Genomic DNA, 19,330 nt, shown 5'->3' with positions numbered 1-19,330 from the left:
TAATTTTTTTGAACGAGAATTTCAAAATGTGACTTGGCCGGATTCTTTTACCAGAACAAGAAGATTTGGAGGAGCATATCCTTGATGTTACAACGTGGACGCTTGTTGTTTTCTTGCCAGTATCCCCATACATTGTGAGCAGCGGTTGGGTTTGGATATTACTGCATGAGTCGCAGCTGTGTGGTACCATGGAGAGGCTGTTCGCGGATTCGCGCCAGCCCAACCAGCAGCAGCAGCAAGATGCATTGGATTCTACAGGTGTCCTGAACATGATGGGCGATTTCAACGACTTTCTGCGCTCGCCAACGCTGCGTAGCACTTTGAGTATAACTCGTTCGCAGCGCAAGACGGGCCTGCAGGTGCCGGATAGGACACCAAAAGCAACGCTAGGCTTCGGAGAGGCAGGCAAGCTGCCACAAAAAGCAACGCCAGGCTTCGGAGCGGCAGGCAAGCTGCCACCTTCGTCTGTGCTGTCAGCGAAGAAGAGTAACAACAGCAGCAGCAGCATCGGCCACAGTACGTTGCGAAGCAGTGCCACAGGCGGCAGCCGATCTGTTCTCCGATCCAGCAGAGCAGGTGCAGCAGTAGCTGGAGATAGCCAGCAGAAAAGCTACGATCCCGACGACTCGCTTAGCTCACTGCTCAACTCCTCGACAGCAGCATCATCCTCTCTGCTCATGTCCTCCAGGAAGCGCCGGGCTGAGGAGATTGAAAGCAAGGCTAACCTAGTGGTAGCAGGTGTGCAGAACTCTCGCCTCGAAAACGAGCTCTCTGGTGCACAGGCGGCACTGAAGAGAGTGAAAACTGAGAAAGAGTGCGAGGAGTCTAGGTATTCGTCGGAAATCTCCCGTTTGCGCCGGGACAACGAACGGCTTCAGGAGAGTCTAAGCAATGAGCATAGCTCGCTGAAAGCTCAGTTGGAGGCGACGAAGAACGCATTCGATGCCGAGCGCTTCCGCTTTGAGGAGCAGCTGATGTCGGCGCGAGAGGATGCCGACGAGGCAAGAACAACGTGTGAAGAGGTATGATGCTGCTGAATGGCATGTATGATTATGTCCTCAGGCACTCCTTTGTAGTCTTGCTATCTGAAAGAGAATAGGAAGACTCCAGATACCATTGCCATAAAAGGTTGTGAAGGAATAACTTGCCTTTGGGATACGAGTAGTATTGTCATGTTGTTCATCATGATTTGTTTCAAAGAAACAGGTGACAAGGCACGAGAGTAGGGCGTAGGTGCATGATTCGCTCCTGCGTGTACAACATTTGAACTTCGCGTGTTCGTTTGTGCCTGTGCATGCGGGGGGTCTGTATCCGTGTGTGTGTGTGTGTGTGTGTGTGTGTGTGTGTGTGTGTGTGTGTGTGTGTGTGTGTGTGTGTGTGTGCGTACGTGTGTGTGTGTGTGTGTGTGTGCATGCATATGCATGCATGTACCGATTGTGTTGTCCTGTCATCAGTGTGAAGAGGAGCGTATTCAACTGCTGGATGAGCTTGAGCAGATTCGACAACAGTAAGTAAGCTAAAAACGCAGGCATTCGAGCAGTTGCACACAATGAAAATCGTAGGATTTGGATGCTACGGCCTTGATTAGTGAAAATTTGTATGAACTTTAGCTAACATTCAACCGAAAGGGAGCTGATCAACGAAACAAAACAAAAAAAACGTTTCAATAGCCCTCACTGTACAGTAACACAACGATGTTAGGCACATGCGTACTGTCGTACACTGACATGCTTGCTACACATGCGGACTGTCGTACACTGACATGCTTGCTACACATGCGGACTGTCGTACACTGACATGCTTGCTACACAAAGCAAGCACTGTACTGCCTGTAGTTTTACCGCTTAGAGCCTACTGGTGCTGTTGCTGCTGTAGCTGTTGCTGCTGTTGCTGCTGTTGCTGCTGTTGCTGCTGCTGTTGTCGCTGTCGCTGCTGAAGCTGTTGCTGCTGAACCTGTTGCTGGCAGTGCTGCCGCTGCTGTCCCTGTCGCTGCTGAAGCTGTTGCTGCTGAAGCTGTTGCTGGCAGTGCTGTCGCTGCTGAAGCTGTTGCTGCTGAAGCTGTTGCTGCTGAAGCTGTTGCTGCTGAAGCTGTTGCTGCTGAAGCTGTTGCTGGCAGTGCTGCCGCTGCTGTCCCTGTCGCTGCTGAAGCTGTTGCTGCTGAAGCTGTTGCTGGCAGTGCTGCCGCTGCTGTCGCTGCTGAAGCTGTTGCTGCTGAAGCTGTTGCTGGCAGTGCTGCCGCTGCTGTCCCTGTCGCTGCTGAAGCTGTTGCTGCTGAAGCTGTTGCTGGCAGTGCTGCCGCTGCTGGCCCTGTCGCTGCTGAAGCTGTTGCTGCTTAAGCTGTTGCTGGCAGTGCTGCCGCTGCTGACCCTGTCGCTGCTGAAGCTGTTGCTGCTGAATCTGTTGCTGGCAGTGCTGCCGCTGCTGTCCCTGTCGCTGCTGAAGCTGTTGCTGCTGAAGCTGTTGCTGGCAGTGCTGCCGCTGCTGTCCCTGTCGCTGCTGAAGCTGTTGCTGGCAGTGCTGCCGCTGCTGTCCCTGTCGCTGCTGAAGCTGTTGCTGGCAGTGCTGCCGCTGCTGTCCCTGTCGCTGCTGCTGAAGGTGTTACTGCTTCTTCTGCTGCCTCTGCTGCTGCTGTCCCTACTGCTGTTGTCGCTGCTACTTCCACATCTACTGCTGCTAATCCTGCTGTTGCTGCTAATCCTGCTGTTGCTTCTGCTACTGCTGCTGCTAGTGCTGCTGTTGTGGTCGCTGCTTCTGATGCTTCTGTTGTCGCTTCTTTTACTATCGCTGCTGCTAATCCTGCTGTTGCTTCAGGTACTGCTGCTGCTAGTGCTGCTGTTGTTGTCGCTGCTTCTGATGCTTCTGTTGTCGCTTCTTTTACTGCTGCCGCTGCTGCTAACCCTGCTGTTGCTTCAGCTGCTGTTGGTGACTGATCTTGCAAATTTTGTAAATTTTAGTAAAACTTTTTTTTATTTTCTGTTGCATTCAGGCGGCTTCAGAACGGTAACTTGGCTCAAACAGAGCTTGAGCTCTTGCGTCAGGACGTGGAGCAATGGAAATCGTAAGTGTCTTGTTGGAGCCAAGTTGGCATTGGGTGTGGGCTGTATTACCCATGAGTACGATAAGGTTTAGCTTGGCGGTGCTTGGATAGCACCATCGGAGTGCTAGTCGATGGAGCTTAGCGCCGGTATGCTGCCAGCACTCTGATCAATGACTATGTACAGCAGTCTGAACATAGCAGTGCTGTAGAAACCCTGTCCATTGAACAACTGCCATGCCATGTGGCCTCTTACGCTGGCTGATGATGTTTCTGCTGTTTCGCTGCCGCTGCTGCTTCTGTTGCTGCTGTTGCTATTGCTGTTGTTGTTGTTGTTGCTGCTACTGCCACTGCCGTTACATGATCTGATCAGGCGCTATGAGGAAAGCACAGTCCGTGTGCGTGAGCTGCTGCCCCTGGAGCAGGAAGTGGAGGCTCTCGAGCATGAAGTGCAGGTACGATACGCACAGGCCACGCCAAACGTTTTGTCTTGGTGTCTCGCACAAATAGTGGCGTACAGTAAGATCATGGGTGTATGTGTGTGTGTGTGTGTGTGTGTGTGTGTGTGTGTGTGTGTGTGTGTGTGTGTGTTGCTATGTCTAACATAGCTGTTCGCTATCATCGCTTCCGCGATGGGCAGGTCTGAGGTCTGAGGTGTGTGTGTCGCTGGCCGCTAGCCTGCAGCGCATGCTGCGTACCGTGCTCAACCAACCTAACCCATGTCTGTCGGCCCCTCGTATGAGGGAACATGTGACCGTCTTACGGCAACTTTCAGGACAGGACACGACGGTGTGTGTGTGTGTGTGTGTGTGTGTGTGTGTGTGTGTGTGTGTGTGTGTGTGTGTGTGTGTGTGTAAATCCATCTTCTTTCACCTCAATCATTCCCCTCGTTTCTTTTCCTTTCTCGCTGTTGTCTCCTGCTTCTGGGAATGAAGTGGCCATTTTGTGGCATTTGTACATAGTAGTGTGTGTGTGTATGTGTGCGCACGTGTGTGTGTGTGTGTATTTATTCTCACACTGTAGAGGCTGAACAACGCCGAACAGACCCAAGCGGAGCAGGCAGCGTTGGGTGGTTCGGTGTCAAAGCAGCTGGCACGGCTTGATGAGCTGGAAAACCGAGCAGCTCGCCTTCAAGCCGAGAACCAACGTTTGAGGTAAGCTTGCCATTTTGAGTTTTTGGAACTGCAACTTGCTGCTGCACATAGGATTAGTGGGGTTGCCATGGCCCGTGGCAAGTGAATGGTAGTTTTAGGCCCATGGCGACGGAATGGTAGTTTTAGACCCATGGCAAAGGAATGACAGTTTTAGACCCATGGCAAAGGAATGACAGTTTTTTTTTCCACTTGGCCGATAAAATATATCGTCTATATTATAACAAACTCTCCTGAGTTTAATTTAGAATACATTGCGCTCCTTTCCTGAGGGCTTTTGCGTCGATTTGCATGTTAGATTGGTGTTGCGTTAACTTTTTTTGTTAAGGCTAGGGTTTCTGCTGCTTGCCAGACGAACTTGTGTGTTTGTGTACTATGTGTGTGTGTGTTGTGTGCGTGTGTGTGTGTGTGTGTGTGTGTGTGTGTGTGTGTGTGTGTGCGCGCACATGTATGTACATGTGAATGTGTGCATGTATGTGCGCACACATGTGTTCATGTGCTCAGGCTGTCCCAGCAGAGCAATGTGCTGGAGAAGGAGAAGCTCATCAGTCTAGAAAGCAAGCTGTCAAGAGCTGAGCAGCGTGCAGCCGACTATGCAGCTCTTCAGCTGCAGTACCAGGTAGGGACTGGATGATCTGTCTAGGGCACTGGGTGCAATGGGGCATGTCTGTATGAATTGCTGCCATGGAGGTCTAATATTGAGCTGTGAAGCAGAGGTGTTCCTGATGCTGCTGGTGATGCTGATCCTGTCGTTGCTACTGCTGCTGCTGCTGCGGCTGCTTCTTGTGTTACTTCTCGTGTTGTCTTATGGCATTGTGATTGTCACTGTGGTGTGTATATCATGGTGTGTTGCTGCCGTTGTTGTTGCTGCTGCTGCCGCTGCTGCTGCTGCTGCTGCTGTTGTCAATGCTGTTGTCAATGCTGCTGCTGCTTCTTGTGTTACTTTTCGTGTTGTCTTATGTCATGATGGCTGTCACTGTGGTGTGGATATCATGATGTGTTGCTGCTGCTGCTCCTGTTGTTGATAGGAGTTGCAAGATAAGCATCAGCAGTGGACGTCTGTGGACAAGTCTGGTCGGCCTCTGTACGTACTACTGCTGTGGAGAAGGGAGGGGGGGGGCAATTGGGGGATGGATGTGCAACTGGGGGGGGGGGGGGGGGGGGTACTGTACGTTGGGAGGGAAGTGGCAATGGTGTGCCGGGGGAAGGGGGGGGGGAGGGGTGGTGCTTCGGGATTGTTTACCGCGGACAGTTGCTCGGAATGATGAGAATCATCCCTTCCATCCTTTACTGCACTGATATCTGCAATGGAAGAAATGTTGTTCGAGTCTTGACAGGTACGTTCACTTGCCTGACCTGAGCAAGTTGACTTGTCTCTGCTTATGTGAGGGCATAGAGTCATGTGCACACTGGTTGTACAACACACCCGGTTACCCTCAGTCCAGCAGTGCATCTCAACCTTGATGCTCGGGCTTCTCTCCGTCATGATAGTCTCAACGGACAGGAGCGTGTACGTCCCAAACTTGGTAGAGCACCTGCGACTGTCACATCTGCTATCACCGCCGAGTGTGAGCTTGTGGCCTGGAGTCCACAACATCGAACTGGTGGCAAATACCAGGATTCTGGCGCATCTCGACCTTGATGCTCGGGCTTCTCTCCGTCATGATAGTCTCAACGGACAGGATTTCTTGGCACGTGGCTGGGACTCGCTTGAAGCCAAGCTTCTCCAGGGCAACGGAATGTGTAGTCTCGGTACACTGGACAATTTCGAAGTCGACAATGAGACTGGAATTCGTGTCCAGGAGCGTGTACGTCCCAAACTTGGCAGAGCACCTGCGACTGTCACATCTGCAATCACCGCCGAGTGTGAGCTTGTGGCCTGGAGTCCACAACATCGAACTGGTGGCAAATACCAGGATTCTGGTGCATCGACCTTGATGCTCTGGCTTCTCTCCGTCATGATAGTCTCAACGGACAGGATTTCCTGGCACCTGGCCAGGACTCACTTGAAGCCGAGCGTCTCCATGGCAATGGAACTTGTAGTCTCAGTACATTGAACAACTTCAAAGTCGACCATGAGACTGGAGTTCGTGTCCAGGAGCGTGTACGTCCCAAACTTAGCAGAACACACGCGACTGTCACATCTGCTATCACCGCCGAGTGTGAGCGTGTGGCCTAGAGTTGAGGGCATAGGGTTGTGTGCACACTGGCTGTACAACACACCCGAACACCCTCAGTCCAGCTGTTATGGAATTTCTCCCCACCCCCTGGTCCGCACACCACACAACCGTTCTCTGACTCATTTGGGTTTCAAGAATACTTCATCAAACACGAACTGACGGCGAAGAGAGCGGGGAAGAAAGACCACGAAATAATAAACAACCAACAGTTATAAACAGAGAAACGGCGAACACATCGAAACGACCAATGAGCGACTAGTACGTACGATACATGTGACTAGAACCAAGACAACAACATCGTGGACGAATCACACCACTCCCTCGTACCCGAACTCGACTCGCACAGCGCATGCTCCACATAATCCACGCATGCGCGACAACTAGTTAGACAAACGCACTCACTCAGGCAGAAGCAGATCCACACTCTCTGACAACGCATATACTACATACGCCGCGTCATACGCATCACACCCATATACTGCACACCCCGCATCACTCCCGTACAGACAGCAGACCATATTTGACACCGGACAAGACAAGACAGCGAGACCAGGAACAACAACGGATGTAAATAATAAGCGAATCGAATTTCGTAACACAGCCTCCCCCAACGGGAGGAGTCGACCACGACTCCTTACAGAGAATAGGGATTACTATGGAGAGAATTATGGTGAATTATGAATTATGGTGAAACTAGTTTATAAAATGTGTAGATCGTCCTCCACCATAACTTCAATGAGAGGTGTCATGGTGTTCCGGTGCTTGCTTGTTGTTGGTCCGTCTTCTTGGTACCTTGTCCCTTCACGTCCGGTGATGTTGTAGAACATGCTGGCTGGGTCCCGGAATGCTCGAGCCCTCGGAATAGGAAAATACAAGAGTAGAGGCAGAGCATGGCACACACATGATACAGCACAGAATTCCACCGCTCCTTGAGAGCATTGCTTCACCTTTTCCACTGTATGTGCAGCAGCACCACCACAGCTAGATGGCACACGATCGCAGGTATCCACTCCAGGAGTGGCTGCTGCTGCTGCTTTGTCCGGCAACCAGTGCACAGCTTACTGGCAATGCTCTTTGCGAAATGCCAGACATCAAACTGGTGGCAAATACCAGGATTCTGGCGCATCTCGACCTTGCCACTCGGGCTTCTGCCCGTCATGATAGTCTCAATGGACAGGACTTCCTGGCACTTGGCCAGGGCTCGCTTGAAGCCGAGCTTCTCCATGGCAACGGAACTTGTAGTGTAGTCGAATAAGGGACTACTAACTATATGTACAACTACTCTTTATACTACTGGTCTCAGAACACGCGTAAGGCTTTTATAATGGTTATAATTATCAAAGGAAAGAGACTGCACTATCACAACAGGACTGGACTGGGAGAACAGCACAAGGAGGTCTGGACTAGGAGAATAGCACAAAGAGGACTGGGAGGAGCACAAAGGACTGGGAGAAGCACACCCTGCGCAAGCGCAGCCTTCAGGGTATAACTAAAGCTATGGAGGGAAAAAGGGGTGCATGCAGAAAGTGGGAATTAGGGTGAGCGGGAAAAGCGGTGCATACATTAAGCGAGACAGGGTGAGCGGGAAAAGGGGTGCATGTAGTTAGTGAGGCAGGGTGAGCGGGAAAAGGGGTGTACGCAGTTAGTGAGGCAGGGTGAGCGGGAAAAGGGGTGCACGCAGTTAGTGATACAGGGTGAGCGGGAAACGGGGTCAGCAGGGAGTGCATGAATATGTTTAGGGGAGTGCATGAATATGTGTAGGGGAGTGCGTGAATATGTGTAGGGGAGTGCGTGAATATGTGTAGGGAAGTGTGTGCGTATGGGAGTATGTACGGGGCTCATACATTTACAACAGTAGTCTCAGCACACTGGACAATTTCGAAGTCGACAATGAGACTGGAGTTCGTGTCCAGGCGCGTGTACGTCCCAAACTTGGCAGAGCACCCGTGACTGTCACATCTGCTATCACCGCCGAGTGTGAGCTTGCGGCCTGGAGTCCACAAGAAAGATGCAGTTTCTTGGACAGGAGGGGCTGTGTGCAAAAGGGCTCTTGGCTGAAGTTGAACTATGGGCATTGCAATTTAAATTTTCTTTGCGCTTGCCGCTAAATGACTGGAACTAGCATTGATGGCGGATACAATGGCAGAGGATATCCGCAAATCAAGGCATTTGTGTTCAATTCAAGCATGCGGAATGCACCAGCCTTAAAGTAAGATTTTCACACGCATCTTCTCAGCCGCCCTAGCTGCCTGGATGACGGGAAAGGCAATTGATTTCTGGTACCTGTAGAATGAAGTTGAGCCGATGAAGTTCAACTTCAAGAAATTCGCAAATGCTGAGAACTTCTCAAAGCACCTGCCACAGAAGATAACCCCAGGTGAACTTTACCTTCAAGAAGTTCGTAAATGCTGAAAACTTCTCAAAGGATCCAGGTGCAGAAGATAATGGCAGACACCACAAGGCTGTAGCCTGTAGTGAAGAAAGCCAGAACATACCAACAATCCCCCCCCCCCCCCCCAGGTCTTGACTGATGTGACCAGGATATGTAACAGAACTGAAACAATGGAGAATTGACGTGCTATGGGGATGGAGGCGCTATGGGGGGGGGGGGGGGGGGGGAGGGGTGGATTTGGACATACAACGGGATATGGATGTGCAATTGATGTACATGCATTGTTGACGTAGTGAGTGTGTGTGGTGGATTTGGATATACAACGGGAGACGAATGTGCAACTGTGGGTGGACATGCAATGGATGTATTGTTGACGTAGTGAGTGTGTGTGTGTGGGGGGGGGGGGGGCAGACACATCGGGTTCAGGGCCCTAAGAATGTCGTTACTTCGAAGTTCAGAAGAACACCGCGACTAAGTTCACATTAGAAGAACTACTATTCACAACTCTATTTGTTAGTGACTGTGTTTGTATTGACACTGTAAAACATATAGATAAGAAAAACCTGTTATTGCGAATAAATACCATCCAGCCCTTGGTGTTCCAGGGTTCAAAGCCAAAGGGGGGGGGGGGGGCACAGCGGGTTTTCCTTTTTTCGGGATGTTGTAAGCCGCAGAGAAATGATCCATTTAGATTCAATCTGTCAAAGTTTGGGGTGTAGTTGAAGTTTTTGTTATGTCTGACGAAAGCATTGAACAGTCTCTGCTGGGATGACAGCTACACCATAGCTAAGGGCGCGTCCAGACTACTGATAAAAAGTGGCGGAATGGGAAAGTTTCCAAGGTGATTTGATCACGTGACGTCACTGGCACATTACCGGCGGAAATGTTTTACTGCTGCGGCAGGAACAACATTCCGGCCGTAAAAAAGGTGCTCAGGCTGGGAGTAAGGGAAAATCTCTTCTCAGTGCCGCGGCGAGAGCTGCACAACTTACGCAACGGTGACATTAGTTATCGGTAGTGCGAATGTCCTTCACGGTTTATCGCCATTCACGGTTTGACGGGGTTCTCGGTAGTCTGAACTCAGTGGTAGAGCATAACTGGCCTGCCACCATGAGCGAGGGTCCCTGGTCCGAGTCCTGGTGGTGACAGTCCATTGTTTTCTGACTTTCCCCGTTTCAACGCCCTCAGACTTGTGTGAATAGTTTAAAATGGTTAAACAAGCTACAATCCTGTTTGTGTGTGTGCTCTTGTGTGCGGGCGTGTGTGTACGTGTGCGGGCGTGTGTGTACGTGTACGTGTGTGCATGTCGGGTGGCGTAGGTCTCCCACGTCTGTTACACGCGAGCTGGCCGCTCTGCAGGAGCAGCAGCTGGTCTACATCGATCGGTGCAGCGTCCTGGACACTAAGTGAGTGGTTCACAAGAGTGTCTCGCTCAACACCTGTCTTCACCACACACCCCACACTACTCATATACCTGGCCTTTATTCGACAGTCAGCAGCCGTCTTCCAGTATCAGTCTCAGTTTGTGTGCATGCATGGTTTCCAGCCCGTATTTTGGCCAAAATTTAGTCCACCCTTCATCTCAGTCTCACTGTTGGCAGCCTTACGGCGAGCCAGGAGATGTTGTATAGATATTGAATAAAGACTTAGTCGGCTTCATCTCTTCGTGTGCTAAAAAAATAAAAAATAAGATGTGTCTGTCTGTTTGTCTATCTGTGTATGTTCTTGTAAGGTGCAAGTCGTACGAGAGTCAGCTGCAACATGGTCTAGCTAGACTGGAGAAGGTTGAAAAGGAACTGATTACAGAGAAGGTGAGCACCTGACCAATACCGATACCGTGATGTGTTGCTGGTACTGATGCTGATGGGTGTGCATGGCTGTTAGCCCTTGCTTGGGTGTGCATGACTGTTAGCAAGAGTCCATAACCCAAGAGTATGCAACTGTGATTATGCCTGCATGCGTGGCGCGCTGCCTTCATTACGTAACTTGCCTTCATCACGCTCTGAAAGCATGCATTCAAACTCTCAATTTCGCGCACGAGCCCATCCGTTTTTGCTCGATTCGTTCCAGTACCTACACGATCTCTGAATTCTGGCGCGTGAACTCCAGTTCCGTACGAAAGTTCATTTCAAACTGGAGGGAAAGTGCGGTGTTTGATTTTCCGCAGTGCGCGGACTGCAGCTGAATGATGTAATGAAGGCAGCGCGCCGCGCATCTGGCCCATAGAAAAGAGATCACAGTTGCATACTCTTGGGTTATGGACTCTTGCTGTTAGCCATTGCTTGGGTGTGCATGACTGTTAGCCATTGCTTGGATGTGCATGACTGTTAGCCCTTGCTTGGGTGTGCATGGCTGTTAGCCCTTGGTTGGGTGTGCATGGCTGTTAGCCCTTGCTTGGGTGTGCATGGCTGTTAGCCCTTGCTTGGGTGTGCATGGCTGTTAGCCCTTGCTTGTGTGTGCATGGCTGTTAGCCCTTGCTTGGGTGTGCATGGCTGTTAGCCCTTGCTTGGGTGTGCATGGCTGTTAGCCCTTGCTTGGGTGTGTGCGTGTGTGGTTGACTATAAAGAGGTTAAGCTGCACGGTATTTTTGACGTGACACGCAATTTCACGTCAAATGGGTCATCGAGCAATATCCAAGCAAAACTGCTTCCCAAGAAGAGCTGCAGTTGAGTGTATATTGTGAAATTCTGCTGTAGCTCTCCCTCTTCAAGGGTGGCGTGGCCAGGCGATAGCAGCTGTGTACAAGTCAAGGTGTGTGTGTGTGTGTGTGCATGTGTGTGCGTGTGTGTGTGTGTGTGTGTGTGCGTGTGTGTGTGTGTGCGTGTGTGTGCATGTGTGTGCGTGTGTGGGTGTGTGTGTGCATGCGTGCGTGCGCGCGCACGTGTTTGTGTGTGTGCAACTGCGCTTGTGCTCTGCAATACCAGGTGAGCCGGTTGGCAGCTGAGGACCAGGCTGCACGCAAGGAACGCCTGACATTGTTCCTGTCCAAGGTGGGTGTGGGTGTAGCAACCTTGCTGTCATGGCATCAGTCTCCCTCACTCACCGTCACAGTCATAATTTACACACATGCGCAAGAAACATTAGTCTTCCTCCTTTCTTTAAATAAAACAACAACAGTTTTAAAATCGGTGCCCCTGGTGGTTGCTAGGAACAGATCTCTTCCATTCATACTACAGTAGTTATGTACTCTATCTCTGGATATCTAGCTGTTTCCACTCCTTGCTAAGTCTCATCAGCAGAGCTCAGAGTCACTGGTCAAACTGATCGCACATTCGCGAATATAAATCGCCCCAAACTTTTCTGTACATTGATTGTAGATCACAGTGCAAGATCCGACTGAAGAGATGGAATCGCAAAAGTTTCTCATCGTGAACCAGCCCAATTTTTGGAAATCGCAATGTGATGCCCTATCTTGCTTCATGTTTCACAAGCTAACGTGTAGTGTTCGCCCCAGAAACCGTGCTACTCTCGGTGCATGCGTATGCAATCATCTGTCTGTATTTGTGTGTATAATTATGTTCGTGTGTGCGTATGTATATGGGCACGTGTGCAGGAACGCGATGGCCTGCGCAACATCCTCTCCTCGTACCAGCAGCTGGACAACCCGTCGGCGGAGTGTGTTGCACAGCTGCAGCTCAAGGAGGTACGGTGACATAGGCATACACATGGGCACTGTCAAATGAGAGAAACTTTCGCTAGAGATTAAATTTCGCTATTTTCGCGACCATCACACATTCACGAATATAAATCGCCCCAAACTTTTCTGTACATTCATTGTAGATCACAGTGCAAGATCCGACTGAAGAGATAGAATCGCAAAAGTTTCTCATCGTGAACCAGTCCAATTTATGAAAACGCTAAATTTGCGAGCCGCGAAAGTTTGTCGCTTTACAGTATGCCTTCAACTGGTTTTCATCATTTTACGAGAACTCTGGCAATACACCCGGTGAGAAGGCAGATATTGCCTGTGCCTATATGCTGAAGTAAAATGAAGCTACTGTAGAACGGCTAATTTTTAGCGGGTACAATTTTTAGCGCTTTCCGAATCTGGACCAATTCGACCAAAGCATTGTGGACGGGGATGCGCGAATACAGGAGACCGGAGGCTGTAACGTAAGGTTCCATGCACCTGGCCGTCATCAGCTAGGATGCTATGTGATGCTTGCCCAGTGTGTGAACTGCTTTCTCAAGGTTCACCGTTTCCTGTACAGTAAAACCTGTAAGTAAAGACCACCGTGAAGCAACCAGCCCGGTACTACAGACAACTTCGCCAGGCACGGACGGTCTCACATTCATATAATTATGGTTGTGCAGTGCAAACCTCTAACTAAGGACCACCTGCCACTAAAGACCACTTTCTCTGGCTGTAAGGGGTGGTCGTTAGTCACAGGTTTTACTGTATTTGTGTACTTGTGTATAACTTTCTGCTGTGCACTGTACTCTGCTGCCGTATTGAGCAGTCTTTCAAGCTGCCATAACTGGCCCAGGTTGCAGACCCAGATACGAACAAGAACTGACGTCATGAAACGCTAGCATCATATTAATTGAGAAGCAATCTCTCTCTCTCTCTCTCTCTCTCTCTCTCTCTCTCTCTCTCTCTCTCTCTCTCTCTCTCTCTCTCCCTTGTCTCCCTACGCCAGGCTACATGCAACATGGAGCGTTGTCAGGCATTGCTATCAGACCTACAAGCCGAAGCTGCTTCTCTTGACCAGAAGTTGTCAGCAGAGTGTCTATCAAGACTGCAGGTACTGTGTGTATACTCACACTGTACTGTGTGTGTTTTGCTCAATTTGAAGTGTCTCAGCTCATTGTACACTGTACATGTATATGTGCAGTATAACCTGTCAAGGAGACCACCTGCCTCAGAGGACCACTACCAATAGGACCAAGGCGTGTTACTGTCAGTCAAATGACCCTGCAGAAGGAGACCACCTGTACAGAGCGACCATATTTTGAAGGTCCCTTGAGCGGTCGCCTTAGACAGATTTCACTGTAGGTGTGCAGAGTGCAAACTCGGGTAGAGTGCAACTACTCCGGCGGCTTCACATGGGTCAGCATTGTATGCTCACCGGGTCATTTTTAGATCTATGCCTAATCTTACCGATGTGCTGCATGTGTTCGGGGAAGATACCTGCATTCCTGACCTGTGAATGGGTTCACTCTGTCTCTCTCTCTCTCTCTCTCTCTCTCTCTCTCTCTCTCTCTCTCTCTCTCTCTCTCTCTCTCTCTCTCTCTCTCTCTCTCTCTCTCTCTCTCTCTCTCTCTCTCTCTCTCTCTCTCTCTCTGACTGACTCACTCGCTCTCTCACTCACTCTTGTCGCAGCTACTGTGATATTGACCGGTGATGAAACTACTGTTATGATCATCATTGTATCTAATGGCAGGTGTGCCGTTGTCCTTGTTCTTGTTCAATTGCAGGCCGAAAAAGATGCTGAGCTTTGTCGCCTTCAGCTGCAGTCAGGCGTGAAAGCCTGTCTTGAACCGTCAGCCCCAGACTTTGCAGAGCTGCAGTCTCTCAGGTACATCATATTCTAGTCATGTGGTCATGTTGTAATACTGCACTGTCAGCATGCAGTCGCTGTGCTATAGTGTCTGTGATGTCTGTACTCTGTAGTGACCGTCCTGGTGTGTGTGTGTTCTGGGTTTAGGCTCGCTGTCCGTCATCTGGAAGAAGAACTAGCCATGGCAACAGCAGCGGTAACAGCTGTGAAGAAAGAGGAAGGTGTTTCAGTAAGTGATCTTGCTAACCATAGAGATGTTTTGAGAACGGATGTTCCTTTGCGTCCTACTGCAAGTCTACAAATTTTCGGCCCATTCAAATTTCGGCCTCCCAGGGCTAAAACACATTTCGGCCGCATTAAATTTTCCGCCTAAACTGCTGCTGCTGCCTGTATTCACTGTACCACTAAACATTGCAAAACAAAATTTCAGCCGCAACAAATTTTTCGGCCAGATATGCCCAAGCCGAAATTAAAGGGGCACTCCGGGAATATTTTCGGTGGTGTGTTCTCTTCATGGGTGCCTTGTATGGCCCCCAAGGAATGGGGAATCGCGAAAACTAGACCCAAAAAGTCGATATATGAAGCCAGGGAGGGCCAAGTTTGTCTCCTCTTTTGATGGTTTTGATGACGTCACGTGTGATTAGTATTCAAATTCTCTGCATTTGAAGATCTTAGTTGTTTGAATTTTCTGGTGATGAAGAACGATGTTTGGTCGACATTCCCAAGCTTCACAACTGCGGACCTACTCTAAGGAACCTGAAGGACCCTCTGAGGTGCCCCTGGTAGAAGCGCAGCCTGATGAGGGCCAGGAGATTGGAGCGGACGACTTCACTGGTCCGCGTACGAGGATCCCGAAATTCTCTATATGTCGTGAGGCATATGGTCAGAACAGTTTTTTTAGACAAGCTGACACGAAGTCGGGGTGATGTGTAACGCACGTCAAAGGGCTGTCAATGCTAACAGCTGCAGCGCTCTCTCGACAGCGAAGGTAATCGACTGCCCTCTGCATCACCCCACATTTCTGGCAGGAACACCAATCGTTATTTCCTTGTCGACCAGTGAAGTCGTCCGCTCCAATTTCCTGGCCGTCATCAGGCTGCGCTTCTACCAGTGGCACCTCAGGAGGTCCTTCAGGTTCCTTAGAGTATGGTCGCAGTTGTGAAGCTTGGGAATGTTGACCAAACATCGTTCTTCATCACCAGAAAATTCAAACAACTAAGATCTTCAAATGCAGAGAATTTGAATACTAATCACACGTGACGTCATCAAAACCATCAAAAGAGGAGACAAACTTGGCCCTCCCTAGCTTCATATATCGACTTTTTGGGCCTAGTTTTCGCGATTCCCCATTCCTTGGGGGCCATATAAGGCCCCCATGAAGAGAACACACCACCGAAAATATTCCCGGAGTGCCCCTTTAATAGGGCTTGAAAGTGATGACGTCAAAACGGCAAGGGAGTAGTAAGTTGACATCAGATTTCTATTTTTGGATCCACTAAGGTGTGACTTTGCTATTGCCTCAGTATGTGGGTGCATAGCAACCCACTCATGTCGCATGCAGGTGTGACTTTTATTTCGCCACCAGTTGTAACCCCGCCCCCGTAGCCAAATCAGTCAGCTTCACTGGCTACATCACCATGCTGTGGGTAAGACCGCTTGAAATGTGCTTGGATCCATACAAAAACTGGATCCAAGTGGATCCAGTTTTTGAATTTTTGAAATTGTTGCTATGCTGTGACGTAGCACTTTCAAGCCCTATTATGCGCCGAATATTTGTTTACTTTTCTACAGTATCAAGAATGTTTAACGAGTTTACAGTTATTCTTCCACCTAGCTAAAGTGCTTATATGAGGTGACCAGCGAAGCGAGGGACAACAACTCTCTCTCTCTCTCTTTCTCTCTCTCTCTCTCTCTCTCTCTCTCTCTCTCTCTCTCTCTCTCTCTCTCTCTCTCTCTCTCTCTCTCTCTGTATATACATGCACTGTGCAGAGTGATGGGAAGTACGCTGTACTGCACTTTGACGACAACCCCCTGCGTCGCAGTCGAGACAAGCTGAAACAGACACAGGCATTGGAGGCAGCGTCCGACTCTCATGAAGAACTAAAAGGTGAGCGAATTACACGGTTGTTCAGTATCCTAATACTGTATAAGCAGAACTATTCGTGTGGAATTTTAATTTCGTCTTTTTCGTCCAAGGAGCTTTTGAACTAAATTAAATGCCGGACGAATATCGATTTGTCCAGCTTTTCAATACACTCTTGTGATCCATAGACGAAATTTTTAACCGGACAAACTCCCTTTCTTTGGAGTTGGACGAAATTATTGACCGCCGAAATGTTATGCCTGTACAGTAGATGATAAGAATTACTATTTGTTTGCGGGGAAGTTGCAAACGGGGAATGTCTGTGAAGCATGACTGTCACCGCCAGGACTCGAACCAGGGACCCTCGCTTATGGCCAGCGATGCTCTACCACTAAGCTATGGTGTAATCGTCATCCAAGCAGCGACCGTTCAACACTTTCTTTAGACTTTGAAACATGATCAGTAAGAATTACTATTAGTCGCCCATCCGTGGGGTTTTTGCATCGGCAGAGGAACAGCATCACTGCAGGTACTGCCAAAATGAACAACTGATAGCAAACGAAAAAGCAAGGGCATGGATGTGCGTAATATTCAGTTCCCTTGTTCATATCTGTTAGAATGTGCTTGATTGTTCTGTATCACACACAGCACTTCAAGATGCACTGGCGGAAGAGAAGAAGATGCGCCAGCGAATGGAAGAGGTAAGAGACTCTCAACCTCACCGTCCAATCTCTCCCCCCCCCCCCCCCCGTGTGTGTGTGTCTCTCTCTCTCTCCCCCCCCCCCCCTTCTCTTTTTCTCTCTCCCTAATCATCTGTTGTATCAGTGATGTGGTGTATTGTTGGTAGTTTTTGGTTGTGCTGCAAGTACATGACATATAGAACGGTGGATGGGTTACCTGTGTCTGTGTGCACTGTTCTGGTGACTGTCGAATGGCGGTCAACACACACACACACGCACCATCACACGCTCTACATGTATCTCACTGCAAATCCATCTCCGTGTTCTGGTGTCCATACTATTTTTGATTGCTGACTATGTGGCAGGTCGGTCGTCGTAAGATCACGGAGCTCCGCTCGGCGTACAAGGTGTTCCTCGGCTGGAAGCTGGACTCACTCCGCCACGGCCAATTTGAGCTGCGGTCCGTGTATCGCTCCGGAAGCGATGACGTGCTGCGTATTGAGGTGAGGACAAAGAGTCTATCGAACCGACAGTGTGAAATGCCCCCGAGTACACGGCTCTATGTACTGGTGTCTTGACTTTAGACCATATACAGTGTGTACACAGAGGGTGTAACGAGGTTCAGTTGTTACTCAGGTTTTCGTGCTGAGTGCAATCCTACTCATACGGGCCTGCATCATGCAAACTCTAAATACGAACACGGAATCTTGTTCCAGCTCTCTGTGATGGGAATGGTCTTAGAGACCGGGTCTCCCATTTCCTTTGGCTTTCGAATCTCATTTTGACATACCTTGCACTCTTTCCGCATGCCTTGTGTCATAATACCCAAATGATGATCGAGCACTCTCATACTCCTTATTTAGCATGGCCTTGTCTTGGTGGAGACAGTGTGGACTTCTGTAGCCTTGCTCATGCATTGTGAATGGCGCACTCCGCTGCTCTGTAGACCACGCTGGATCACGTATGGGTTAGTTCCCCCTGGGCAAACATATTGACACATGAGATCACAGTACATGTAATTGTTACAAAGGTCCAACTGCACCAGAACCTATATAGGCAGCGTGGAGATAGTAATCTTAGTATAGCCATTAACAATATTATTATAATAATCACACGCGGCAACCAACCAAGTTTTCAGCAGTATTAATTTTGGTGGCGAGTCCATATTCTTTTCTGCTATCTCCAGTTTCTCCATTTATGTCTCGCGCTTTCAAAGTTGGCCCATCTGTATTTGCGCACTATCCATGCGCTCTCATAAATTGATAATCCACTCATGGCCTTCTCGTAGTGTTAAATGTGCCAGACTCGAGGTCGTCGTGTCTAGAGGAAACGAAGACCATGCTCTCCGAAGCTGAAATTTTCACTTTGCACTCGTATGGGTTTTTAAATACAGCCTCAGAACTCACATGTGTGTGTGTTTTTTTGTGCGTGCGTGTATGTGTGTGTGTGTGTGTGTGTGTGTGTGTGTGTGTGTGTGTGTGTGTGTGTGTGTGTGTGTGTGTGTGTGTGTGTGTGTGTGTGTGTGTGTGTGTGTGTGTTTCCAATCTCAGCGCAATGCGGCCGGTGGTCTGGGCCTGCAGCCAACACCCCTGGCTACGGAGATGTCATCCTACATCACCCAGTACTTAGCTAATGGCGACTCGTGGCCTTGCTTTCTGGCAGCCACATCTCTGCATCTAGCACGCCACCGCTCGACCTAGACTCCACACCGTTATCAGTTCGAGACACATATGCGTGCGTTCGTGTGTGTGTGTGTGTTTGCGTGTGTGTGTCCGCGCACGTGTGAGAGAGAGAGAGAGAGAGAGAGAGAGAGAGAGAGAGAGAGAGAGAGAGAGAGAGAGAGAGAGAGAGAGAGGGAGGGAGGGAGAGACTGCTTCCTTGTACTAACATTGTATGAGGTTGTGTGAGCTTGCTACCTTTTTTCAGTTTTGCTTTTTAGTATCCAGTGTGTATAATTATTTTCTGGACACTTTTTTACTTGTTGGGTGTGTGTATGTGTGCATGTATGCTCGTATCTACATACGTCTGTGCATGTGTTCTTTGATTTAAATTTAAAAAAGTATTCTATCACTGCGGACAGTTCCTTTCTGCCCCAGTGTGTTGCAGGGTTTTTAGGGTATCGATTCACTAACTGTGCAAACTGCGAATGTTCACTGTGGTTGAAGTTGAGCTATGCACAAGTCTCACCGCTTTGTAACATTTGAGAATTTTTTTGTTGAGGAACGAAAAATTGCATGCTGAAATATTACTTATTATTTTGTGATTGCCAGTACTGTAGGCCCTCTTTCAAGCCTTTCACCCGTAGCTCC

At 49.3% G+C, this 19,330-nt stretch overlaps 1 protein-coding gene across 1 annotated transcript; it reads left to right on the top strand.

Annotated features, from left to right (window-relative positions):
* Nucleotides 1–5: 5 nt before the first annotated feature.
* On the top strand, nucleotides 6–19,104 carry LOC135811354 (protein Hook homolog 3-like). Its single transcript, XM_065324582.1, has 18 exons — nucleotides 6–1,022; nucleotides 1,455–1,507; nucleotides 2,987–3,058; nucleotides 3,408–3,489; nucleotides 4,058–4,188; nucleotides 4,690–4,804; nucleotides 5,214–5,269; nucleotides 10,077–10,163; nucleotides 10,490–10,568; nucleotides 11,682–11,747; nucleotides 12,311–12,400; nucleotides 13,398–13,502; nucleotides 14,176–14,276; nucleotides 14,406–14,487; nucleotides 16,248–16,365; nucleotides 16,990–17,042; nucleotides 17,387–17,524; nucleotides 18,572–19,104. The coding sequence occupies exons 1-18, from the start codon at nucleotides 189–191 to the stop codon at nucleotides 18,719–18,721; spliced, it is 2,412 nt and encodes an 803-aa protein (XP_065180654.1). The 5' UTR covers nucleotides 6–188; the 3' UTR covers nucleotides 18,722–19,104.
* Nucleotides 19,105–19,330: the final 226 nt, after the last annotated feature.

Source organism: Sycon ciliatum, chromosome 3 (assembly GCF_964019385.1).
Source record: "Sycon ciliatum chromosome 3, ocSycCili1.1, whole genome shotgun sequence".
In the NCBI taxonomy this organism is placed as follows: Eukaryota; Metazoa; Porifera; class Calcarea; order Leucosolenida; family Sycettidae; genus Sycon; species Sycon ciliatum.
This window is presented reverse-complemented; position numbering and strand designations above follow the sequence as displayed.